This window comes from Rutidosis leptorrhynchoides, chromosome 5 (genome assembly GCF_046630445.1).
Source record: "Rutidosis leptorrhynchoides isolate AG116_Rl617_1_P2 chromosome 5, CSIRO_AGI_Rlap_v1, whole genome shotgun sequence".
In the NCBI taxonomy this organism is placed as follows: Eukaryota; Viridiplantae; Streptophyta; class Magnoliopsida; order Asterales; family Asteraceae; genus Rutidosis; species Rutidosis leptorrhynchoides.
In genome coordinates this window covers 376,089,634-376,101,851 of record NC_092337.1, presented here as the reverse complement: position 1 = coordinate 376,101,851, position 12,218 = coordinate 376,089,634, and the positions used below count along the sequence as shown (strand labels likewise).

The window sequence follows — 12,218 nt, the reverse complement described above, 5'->3', positions numbered from 1 at the left end:
ACGTAAACATAAAACGGTAAACGTAAACATGCAACGTAAAACCAAACACGTTAAACGTAACACGTAAACGTAAAACGTAACACGCAAACGTAAAACGTAAAAATGATGCGTAAACGTAAAACGTAAACGCAAACGTAAAACGTAAATGTAAAATGTATAACGTAAAACGTAAACGTAACATGTAAACGTAAACATAGATCGTTAACCGTAATAGTAAACGTGAAAAATGACAAACATACAAATTGAAATCGCTCACATAATTTTGAAATCTCATGTTTTTATGGAATTTCAAAATCAAAATCACTTTTAAAAATCTCTAACTATACATAAAATTTGAAATGTGAATCTCCCAAATCTCTTGAAATCTAAGGAAACAAACACACCCTTAATTAATAAACTTGCCATGTGTAAAGAATTATAGGTATGGTCATGTAAGAAAATGTCGAATGTGTAATTTAAATTACATTTTTTAAAATCTAATAGAGAAAGAGAGAGAGACGGACTTAAATCGCACACTTCATATCTCTGAAAATACAATCATGATGATATTCCATTCTAATTACTCCGTATAAATTTTATTTTACTATTAATAAATAAATAATCTATTCCTTTCTTCTCTGTAGTTGACACACTCCGTCTCTCTCTAGTTTCTGATTACTGTAATATATATACATAAATCCGTATCTATACGCATTTCAACTCCAGAGTGTGTACGTTTCCGAAACCCTAGAGTAGTAAATATTCGATTTCTAGCTGATTCATATGCGATTGAGCTCAGATCCGAGTCATGGAAGATGTAATGGATATGCCGGAGATGTTAAACGGAGGGGAATACAGTGGAGGTGGAAATGCACGGCCTCCGATGGCTGAAACGACGCCGTTGACGTATTCTGGATCGTTTAAAGATGGAGGTAGGGTTTCAGGTTTGACTAGTCGTAGGCGGAGTTCAAGGAAACCGAGTTTAGATACTGACGATTTTATGAATATGCTTCATGGCTCGGATCCGGTGAGAGTTGAACTTACTCGGTTGGAAAATGAAGTTAGAGGTGTGTAATGTGATTTGATCTGTGTATTAATTCATTTTTAGCTGTTTTAGTTGATGTGTTTATGTTTTATGCTTATTTGTTTAATGTTTATGCAGATAAGGATCGAGAATTGAACGAAGCACAAGCGGAGATCAAGGCGCTTAAGCTATCTGAACGCCTAAGAGAAAAAGCTGTTGAAGAGGTTATTCTGTTATTATTTATTTTGATTTGATTTGATTTGATTTATTTATTTGTGGTTTCTAAAATTATTGGATGCAATGAAGTGTGATTTAGTTTACTTGATATGCCAGGCAATATGAAATTGAGTTTGACTTTTCATTTTTTAGAGTAAGTATATGTTTATGGGAATTCGAATTGCTTTGTGATTACTTCTTGTGTGAAGCCTATTTTCGTGGAATATTAATATTGTAATCTTGCATTGACATTGTTAATTGTTGACTAGATGTTGTTCTTCGATGTTTGGTATATAGATGTATTTAGTGAGTTACAAATGGAGTATGCTTTTGTTGTTATTCATTAGGTTGTTTAATATTAGTAACAAATAAATTCAATGTGTATAGCATGACTTGTGTATTTTACCGTATCTAATCCAGATTATATTTTCTCATAAATTATTGAAACCTGTTGGTGCTGCCGGTGCATTGCACGTGCGAAGCTAGTAGTAATGTATTTAGTGAGTTAGATATTGAGCATGTTATTGGTGTTTTAAATGTCCTATTTGGTACTAAAATCCTTATTTTGGTATATTGCATTATGTTGGATGCTCCAAATTCTATATGTTATTTTCCTTTTGGGTTCATTGGATGGCATGCACACGATTAAAGAACCCCTCACTTTTACTTTTCCCCTTATCCTATCTTATATGGTGTTGTAGAAGTATATACTCTTTCAACAAGCTGTATGTTGTCTATACACATGTTTATACAAGAAAAGAATTACCAAATAATCCGTATTTCAGCAGTAAAGAATTTTATTTGTCGCCTAAGTAAGATTCTTGTGTTTGCTATCTTGGTGTATCTGCTGTTTATGTATTTCTGGGGCGTCACCCTGCGTTTAGTTTTATTTTGGGTTCTAAATGTCACCTTTGCTATTAAATGCTTTACCAGTGGTTGTGATATACCCTTATTATCAAGTTGTTAGTAATGCTTTCTTGACTAGACTACTAGATATTGCCAAGTATGGTTAATTTTTTTGTTTGTTTGCACAATGCTGTTGCATATTTAAACTTGCTTTACTTTTTTCCCATCCCTTTTCTTTCATCTCATGTGAATTATATATATGATTTGATTTATGTCTGACAAAATCTTGCTGTTAACTTTCTCTGTAACCTCAGCTAACGGAAGAATTGTCAAAGGTGGATGAGAAGCTGAAGTTGACCGAGTCTCTTTTAGATACCAAAGTATATACTTAAGCTCTTATTATTATTATTATTATTATTATTATTATTATTATTATTATTATTATTATTATTATTATTATTATTATTATTATTATTATTATTATTATTATTATTATTATTATTATTATTATTATTATTATTATTATTATTATTATTATTATTATTATTATTATTATTATTATTATTATTATTATTATTATTATTATTATTATTATTATTATTATTATTATTATTATTATTATTATTATTATTATTATTATTATTATTATTATTATTATTATTATTATTATTATTATTATTATTATTATTATTATTATTATTATTATTATTATTATTATTATTATTATTATTATTATTATTTTTACTTTTTTTTAATCTTCTCACATTGTGGCTCAGTTATGAATTATGATAGATTAATTACTTTTTGGCCATTTAGACTCTTGAAATCAAGAAGATCAATGATGAAAAGAAAGCATCTATGGCGGCCCAGTTTGCTGCAGAAGCCACTCTCAGAAGAGTTCATGCTGCTCAAAAGGATGATGATATGCCTCCAATTGAGGCGATCCTTGCACCATTAGAAGCTGAGTTGAAGCTTGCTCGACAAGAGGTATGGTTACTAAACTTACTTTGCAATGATAGTTAATGACTGAGTTAATGCTTTTATACAAAAAGGGTTAGACATTTATAGTTTTACCTTTTCTGACTTTCAGATTGCTAAGCTACAAGATGACAACAAGGCATTAGATCGACTGACCAAATCAAAAGAGGCTGCTTTACTTGAAGCTGAGAGAACTGTGCAGGTTGCCTTGGCGAAGGCTTCAATGGTGGATGATCTTCAGAATAAGAACCAAGAGTTGATGAAACAGATAGAAATATGTCAGGTATTTGGTTTTTACAACTTGTTTATTTCCATCATTAAGGCCTCTAATTGTTTATCCTTATGTTTCCAACATGTATACTCACATGTTTCCTGTCAATTTGTACAGGAAGAAAATAAAATATTGGATAAAATGCATCGTCAAAAAGTGGCTGAAGTTGAAAAGCTTACACAAACTGTGCGTGAGCTCGAAGAGGCCGTTCTTGCTGGTGGTGCAGCTGCTAACGCTGTGAGGGACTACCAGCGCAAAGTTCAAGAGATGAATGTAAATTCCCGTTAACTCTACATCTAGTTAAATTAGTTATTGTCAACAACTATAATTAGGTTTCTGATCTTAACTACATAGGAAGAACGAAAAACTCTGGATCGAGAACTAGCTCGTGCAAAGGTTACAGCAAATAGAGTAGCAACAGTAGTAGCTAATGAATGGAAAGATGCTAATGACAAAGTGATGCCAGTAAAACAATGGCTTGAAGAAAGAAGATTCTTACAGGTATATATATTTTTTCTTTTTATGGCAAGTAGTTATTCTTGCAGGTATATGCTCTACTTATATTTATGATAAGTATTAGCCTCTAGTATTTCCATTAAAACACACATGTAGTTTTAGTTATCAAGTGCCCATTTTTAAGCATAACCATATTCCAATCTTTATAATTATAGGGAGAGATGCAACAACTGCGGGACAAGTTAGCTATAACCGAGCGTGCTGCCAAGACTGAAGCCCAACTGAAAGTAATATGCTTTTAATTTTTTGCTCCTGAAACATATTCTTGTATAGAGGTGGAATATTGGGCGGGTCAGGAGGACTAGGACACTGGGTGACGTGTCAAAATGGTTTGACGTCGTAGCGTGCAATTTTTAGTATGGTTAAATATAGTCCAGGTCGGACGGGTTGGCCCACAGACATTCTTTTGTCCATTTTACAAATAATATAAACTCTAATTAGATTAGATTAGAAGTTCTAATAAGTATTATTATCATAATCACAATAATAATGTTATGCGGGAATAAAACAACTTTTGGAGGTTATATGTTTATAAAAATAGACTTTGGAAAACATCCACTTGTTCAACGCCATTTGGCCTGTTACCCTTTCGGCTAATTTTGTTTAATTTTCACCCATTGGGTATGTTCTACAATTGAAATCAACCCATTTATAATAAATGGGCTGAAGAAACGGCCACCTCTAATCTTTCATTTTCTGATGACACTATATATTTTTCCAACCTCAACGTACATAGGAAAAATTTCAACTGCGACTCAGAGTACTGGAAGACACTTTAAGATCACCAAATTCTCTTGCTCGTAGCTCAGCAGATGGAAAGGGCATGAGTAATGGTCCTTCGCGTCGCCAGTCATTAGGTGGAGCTGATAACTTCTCCAAAATCACTTCAAATGGATTTTTACCCAAAAGGTCACCATCTTTTCAAATAAGATCATCTGGGTCAAGTTCAATTCTGAGGCATGCAAAGGGTACATCAAAGTCCTTTGATGGTGGTACACGTGCACTTGACAGGAGTAAGCTTATGTCAAGTGGAAGTGGCAGTCCTACTTTTAACCTTACCCAATCACGTGAGGGACCCGATGAAATTACGATTGATGAAAAACCGAGTGGTTTGTTGGGAACTGAAACCGAGGATACGGTTCCGGGACTGTTGTATGATTTGCTTCAAAAGGAAGTGGTTGCTTTGAGGAAAGCTGGTCATGAAAAGGATCAAAGCATAAAAGACAAGGATGATGCAATTGAGGTACATTTTAATTCTATTATGTCATCCTTTTTATTTAATCTTATTGAAATGAGTTGGTTATTATCGTTTTCTGAATTGTAATATTTTGCTTTTAGATGTTGGCTAAGAAAGTGGATACCTTAACTAAGGCTATGGAGGTTGAGGCCAAAAAGATGAGACGTGAGGTGGCTGCAATGGAGAAGGAGGTAGCTGCAATGCGTGTCAACAAAGAACAGGATAATAGGGCTAAACGCTTTGCGAACCCGAAAGGTTCTGTGAATAGCTCTCAGCAACTTCCAACCAGGTATGTTCTACATTTCAAATATTATATTAATCTTTCTATTTTACATTATGTATACATATTTAATTAATGTATGCGAATATCCAATGTCATGAAGTGGAATAAGGCAGTTGACATTCCATCTAATGCTTCGCCTAGTTAGACTCATAATAAATGTTCTTTGAATATTCTAATCTAATTACATATAACGTTTCTTTACTCTTGACTTTATATATTAATTCATTACCATTGGTTTTCTAAATGACTGATTTCATATAGTCTTTGATTCAGTTGCTAATAAATTATTAGAAATTTAGAATGATTACTTTTCTGTTAAATTCTTTAGCTTAACCAATTTGGCATGTCAGAAATTAAACATAACCTAAATTGTGCCATTTACAGGCTAATTGGTCGAAATTCTTACCTTTAGTTAACACCTATGGGAGTAACTACTGCAAAATCATTGGATGATTCATTTAGTTAATGTTATACCATACATACATTACTTTCCTCCCTTTTACCTGATAAGGCAAGTATCTGACAGTATATCTATGTTTATGCAGGAATGTGGTACGGGGCGGGATGACAAAGACCAGCCAATAACGTGTAAAAGAAAAATGTGAGTTGGGTCCTGTATTCTAAAAGTAGCATACTGATACTTGACGTCATTGGGTGTGGTAGCTTAAGATGGAAAACAAGAGCCGGAGAAAAGGGTATGGCATTGTGTTGGTATTCTTTCTGATTATTTGGTAGAGAACGAGCGAGTTGATGGACACTGAAGCCAAGCTAACCGTTGTGTGGTTGTATAGGTAGCTTTGTTGACGTTTTCTTGTGCTATTTATAGTTTGTAGTGTGATTGTTGGTTGTTTGTTGATATTCTTGTAATCAGTTGGAGTTGAGTAGTGTTTTTGTAAGATTTATAACACAGTTTTCTGATTAGCAATAGTTGTGGTCCTTGCGAAATGAGATACTCCGTATTAGATTGCTTAATGGATGTTTGTTTTTGTAAGGTAAGAGTATCAAATTATCATTTAGGTTGATTGACTTGTGCATAGGGATGTCAATTAACATCCGATATGATGGATATTCATCCGATTCGCTTAAAACGGATATGGATGGTTGATTGACGTGTGCATAAGGATGGCAATTAACATCCGATCCGATGGATATCCATCTGATCCGATTTACTTAAAACGGATATGAATGATCTAAATTGACGGATATAGATGTGGATGATCCATCCGATTCAAGGATGAACCCGATTTTAGTCGAAATGCTTAAACATTTAATCTATCTTATCTAATAAATGGAGTCGGTGATGAGGTAATAATCTGACTTGTCACACTTAAGGCAAATAAATCATAATTACAATAAATAAAATAATAAATGATGGTCATAATTCCTATTAAAGAATATATTAATTGTATTAACAAAATAATGTCATTAAACAACCAACGAAAATTGATTCAACGGCATCCCTTTCACCTTGTGTGTTAGGGCTGGGGTTTAGGTCATGGGTTCGAGTCTAATGTCATTCAACATTAATTTAAGTTAAAAAAATGTCATTTACACAGCTCTTTTACCTAATTGATTTATTTTTATTCTTTGACACTAAACCTTGTACTCCGTATTTTTTTTTAGATTTCTACGCAAGTGACTTTTGAATTACTGAAACTAATTTATAACCCGCGCATTCGCGGGTATTTTTTCATAATCTTTTATCATAATATTGGGAAGAAGTATAACAAAATTTGTATTGTACCAATAGTGTATTTAATGTCCTCTTATTTTGTGTAGCTGAATATTTTTGACAAGTTAATATATTCAAAAAAGGGATATGCTAATATGTGCCATAGGGGCATAGGTTAATATCCTTAATGAAGTTCAAACTTTCCTTGTAGAGAAAATATTACATTAAATATATATTTATTTTTAGTAATTTTTAAGTTTATTAAATACTTTTAAATTTATTTATGGGAATATTTAACTTTATTAATGGTTATTATCATGTGCACAAGTTAAAAAAATCCTTCAAAAAAAGTTAATATATTACAGAAAACTTGCAAACAGGGAAATGGAATGTTTATAGAAACTATAACAAAGTACTGAAATGTAGCAAACAACCTAAACAATTTGCACCATAAATAAGTAAAGGAAATCCTAAAACAGCAAAAATAAAAGTAATTATAAACTGATATTTAAGGCCCCGCTATCCTAAAACAGCAAAAATAAAAGTAATTATAAACTGATATTTAAGGCCCCGCTAGTTTAGTGACCAGTGAAATCACGAATGTGTGAAAAAAAATTATATAAAATGACAGTATGTAATCTATCAATAAAAGTTACATTATACCACAATCAATATGGTAGTCATAGTACCAATATGTAATGAGTAATTGAGTACTAACATTAATAAGCAACTAATAACTCTTTAAATGATTCCCAAATCAGCCCAAGGAACTACATGACTATATGGCACAAAATAAGCTGCGAGTTGGGTATGATAAAATTCATCTGATTTGGGATGATTAGCTGCACAACAGAAAGAACCACAAGAATTAGAATTCTAAAAACCATACAATTCTAATCAAAATAGGCTAATTTTTAGCATCATCCTACCAAGCCATGTAGAGGTGTAAACATGCACGATGTTACCTTATATGTAGAACTAAGGCCTAATTTTATGTGAAGTAGCTACTTAAAATGCCTAAGATTCTAATGTCATGTGACCAATAGTTAGTATTGAAAAGCAATAAGCCAGTAATAATTCAATAAGTTATTAGACAAAGAATCAAAAAACCTTTTTCTCATCATATATGTCTTATTTTTATTTTCTTTTATATTATATAGAACTCTCCTCTGCTCAAAGGACAAAAACCAAAATTCAAAAATTGAACTGTGTAATTGGCAGTAGAAATAAACCACTAGTTTGTACTTTAGAGGGGGCTGCCTATATAGTTAAAGTTTTGCAACATATATCTTTATTAACAGAAATGACCCACTCGAAAGTAAATAGGTCAAAATTGTCTCCTTTAGTTAAGAGCGCAAATAAGTTAAAATTACATATCCTACAAAAAAAAAAAAGTATAAAAAATGAGCTAATACCCTGGACTCATGCGTTAGAAAAATATAACCTTATATCATTCTTTCTGGACTAAACATATTTGAGCTCACAAATGGGAAGGCCTCTTCATCTTTGTGATCTATATCAGTCAATCAGCAAGAGATAAAACAAAAGAAGAAGAAAAAAAGAATATAGGGAAAAGATAATGGTAAGTATCCTTACAAAGTCACAATGAAAGACTCTCTTGTACAATATTCCCAATTCAAATATTCCCAATTCAGACTTCTATACTAATGCTCTTCTTAATTAAGGGCTAATATCTTTCTGAGTTGTGGGTTTATAGCTTTTCATCAAGAAAACAGAAGTGTCTATGACTTAAATAAAAATAGAAATGAATATAGCATCATATAAAGCATAAAGCATAGTGATTATCACAAAACTACATTTAAAAGCAGAAAAAGCGACAAAATAAAAATTACTATAAAGTAATAACAAAGACATTGATAGGCATTTAAACTTGTGTTAAACAAAATGATATATGATTATATGATAAAAACGATATTTATAAAGGTTTCCTACAATTGAAATAAAAACAGAATGCATTTACCTTTCAAACAACTATATAAAGGTTACCTACAATTGGACGAAAAATAAAATGTAATATGCTAAAACATTCCGCTCACCAAATTAGCATACATATCTTTAGCATGGAGTCTAACTCTGTATAAATCCTATAACCTGCACTATTTCACCATGTAAATCATAAGACCACTTGAAAAAAAATGGCAATTTTTTAGTTTCCAAACCAAAGTTTATTACCTGTCAAATTCAGTTGAAAACTACATACCTTTCATTTCTCATCCATTATGTTATTCAACATGCATTGTCCCTGTTCATATTCAAAGCATGTCACCAAATCACGTCACATTATATATTAAAATCCTAAAAAACAAAACTTAAATAAAAGATGGAAAAGAGAAATGACAATTCAACACCTGCAAAACAATGGTCGATGAATATAAAAAGTCAGAAGAGTTGCCATGGCCTAGCCTCTGAAAGTTAATAGCGTTAATAATCAATCAAAACAAAAGATTATACCTATAGAAAGCAATAATACAAGTATTATCAAATGACCTATGAATCAAAACAATTATACATAGGACTATATAAGATTAATAAATCTTTGTTACAATATATGATCTTTCCGCATTTGCCCTAATTAATCCTACAGATGAGATAGCAATTATAATTACCTTTAAAACTAACTTTAGTTCCTCAGAGTCTACAAGTATCATCTCATGACATGAAACATCCCTCGGATTGTTAAAGTAAGTTACTGGCCACGTGATGTCGTGATAAACACCTTAACCCGAATCCTGACACTTTCTGCAGCGTTCATAGTCAAACGATTCAGACGAGCAAACACGTCTTGATTGCTAGCCATGTTCAAAGAAACGTCAGAGAAACAACTGAAGAGTAATATGGAATTACAGAGGTGTAAAGTGAATTGAATAATGCTGAGAGGAAGGTTATTTATAGGTGTTGAACGGAACAGTTTTTTCACACGCACAACTGCTAAATCGTGGAGTGCCAATTGGATCACACGAAGAAAACCGCCAATGACTTATTTGTTGACTGGGTTATACAGTTAATATGATATGATGCAGTTACTGAAAAAAAATGTGCCATAATGAATTAGAAAACGTGGCTTGTAAATCAATTACAAAAAAGGTTATCAAACTACTCCGTATTAAGTAAAGTTATTTACCAAAAAGGGAAAAAAATAATAAATCCAATTTAAATAGTTGCCTACAACCTGAGGTACTTAAATTAGCTTCAGAGTGTAAACATAATTAATTCCATTACCTGCAAACCATATCATAGAAATCTTCTTAGCTGAATGGCTAATACTCGGATTGTTTTCAATGTTTAACAATCGAAACTGTACCGTTATACTGAATCAACTTTATACTTGCCTTGTTTTAAGGGTTTAACAATCGATTGGAAATCATAAACGACTGCAATCGATTCGAAAACAACATGACTGAACTTCATGGATTGAGATTCAGCTACATGTGTAAATTTTGACATTGAAACGTAATCGATTGAAACGTAATCGTTGCCCTAATTTAGCGTCGAAATAATATAAATATAAATAATTTGTAAAAAAGCGTAATAAAATGTAAGGTACCGGGCTGGACTTTTTATGAAGTGGGTTATAGGTTTGTACAGGATGGGCGGGCTATTGGGCTGAATGCATTGGGCTGAACGATAATAACGTAATTATGGATATATATAATTAAGGTTATTAGTGTAATTAAGTAGTGTAATAACTGCTGTTAATTTTCCTAAATGATGTCATTATCAATTTAAAGGGCTGAGATTGAAAGTTGAATTCCTCATCTAATGGCTAGAATTTTTACATGTAGGATTTTTCAAATGTGTATAGCATCATAATTTTTTTCTAATTATAGATTAGAGAGATTGCATCAGAACATGATTATGATATCCATGCCACCCTCTATTAATAACTTCAAAACTTCTCCTTCGTCTTTCAAACAACGTTAACAATCTTCATCTTCTTCTCACGGAGTTTAATTTTTTTCTTTTTTAACAAGGTAACTCAAATTCGATTATAACTCCTAACGACTGCTTTCTCTCTTTCCGTTATTTTTATGATGTATTGGTTCGGATTTTGATTTAATGATTTATTAGAGTTCGTGTGTTTGTTTGGTATGAAAATGATACATGTTTAACCGTGTTTCACTATCATGTATAAATGACGAATATGTGGATTCAGTAGTTCCGGTAGAAGCAACTACGTATGTACTAGCATGTGTATTTGATGATTAAGTTTTGTACTTATCTTAGCTTATTTTTATTATGACTAATCATTATAGAATTATAGATACGATATGAAGGTGCATGTAAGATGTTTAATAAAATGTTAGAAGAGAAACGTAACAAAGAAAGTGATGGTGGTTGTGTATATATGGATCTTTTCACTATATATACCCCTAGTTAGAGGTGGTGAGCGTGAGAGAAAAGAGAAAGAAAGAAAAGAAAGTGTGTGTTAGATGTAAAAAGACGAAGTTACGCTCTTGTGCATAACACATGACTTAACATTACCTTTTAACAGACGTCAATTGAGGAGCTTTATCGTCACCTGTTTAGGCATGTTCCTTGTGAATTGAAAATTCATTATATATTATAAAATGCAATTGTCTAGTTTCTTTTTACAGTGCCGGTTTTAAATCTAATGTTCTGTCTGTTAATTTGTTCCGTCAATCGATTAGCATATAAGTACTGGACTACCGTTGTGCATTTTAAAAATTATAGGAACTATAGTTATAATTTAAAAAAGAAAAGGACTGAAAATATAACTTTGAGTAAACTAGAGTGACTAATGTTATAATTAACTCGATTGAAAACTTAAAACGTGAGGTGCAGTGGTAGGGATGACAATGGATCGGATATGGAGCCAGTGATGCCGTATCCACATCCATATCCATTTAGTTTTTGTTCTTCCATATCCATATTCATATCCGTTTAGTTTCAGGTCATCCATCCATATCCATATCCAGTGGATTAAGCGGGTTAATAGATATCCAATGGATATTAAAAAAGTGTTATGATATTTTCTAATATGCGAATAAAATAAAAATGTAGTATAGCTGAAATAAATATACTGGCATATTTAAAATTTATCCATAAAAATGTGTAACCTTTGTCGAAGATATAACAAAATTTGTTAAATTTTAGTATAAAACATGGATTATGAAAAATTAAATATGAAAATTGTAAGTTTATTTTATTAGATAT

At 31.9% G+C, this 12,218-nt stretch overlaps 1 protein-coding gene and 1 long non-coding RNA gene across 3 annotated transcripts; one reads left to right on the top strand and one right to left on the bottom strand.

Annotated features, from left to right (window-relative positions):
* The first annotated feature begins 496 nt into the window (after window positions 1–496).
* LOC139850460 (microtubule-associated protein 70-1-like) lies at window positions 497–6,321 on the top strand. The gene is made up of 11 exons (XM_071840032.1): window positions 497–1,046; window positions 1,142–1,227; window positions 2,380–2,445; window positions 2,882–3,052; window positions 3,156–3,326; window positions 3,432–3,587; window positions 3,669–3,815; window positions 3,986–4,057; window positions 4,567–5,073; window positions 5,169–5,356; window positions 5,896–6,321. The coding sequence occupies exons 1-11, from the start codon at window positions 788–790 to the stop codon at window positions 5,933–5,935; spliced, it is 1,863 nt and encodes a 620-aa protein (XP_071696133.1). The 5' UTR covers window positions 497–787; the 3' UTR covers window positions 5,936–6,321.
* Window positions 6,322–8,977: 2,656 nt separating this feature from the next.
* LOC139848237 (uncharacterized) lies at window positions 8,978–10,511 on the bottom strand. Of its 2 annotated transcripts, XR_011759883.1 has the most exons (4): window positions 9,650–10,511; window positions 9,392–9,448; window positions 9,216–9,285; window positions 8,978–9,134 (listed from the first exon to the last, which is right to left on the bottom strand). It is a non-coding gene; the product is annotated as an uncharacterized lncRNA (long non-coding RNA). The 2 variants fall into 2 exon arrangements; XR_011759882.1 differs by having other exon boundaries at window positions 8,978–9,285.
* Window positions 10,512–12,218: the final 1,707 nt, after the last annotated feature.

What these genes read in the sequence shown, in the direction of transcription:
- LOC139850460 (XM_071840032.1), top strand. Translation starts at nt 788, where the DNA reads ATGGAAGATGTAATGGATATGCCGGAGATGTTAAACGGAGGGGAATAC. An exon ending in AGACTGAAGCCCAACTGAAA is followed by an intron (nt 4,058 to 4,566) that starts GTAATATGCTTT and finishes CAACGTACATAG; the next exon opens with GAAAAATTTCAACTGCGACT. An exon ending in TCTCAGCAACTTCCAACCAG is followed by an intron (nt 5,357 to 5,895) that starts GTATGTTCTACA and finishes ATGTTTATGCAG; the next exon opens with GAATGTGGTACGGGGCGGGA.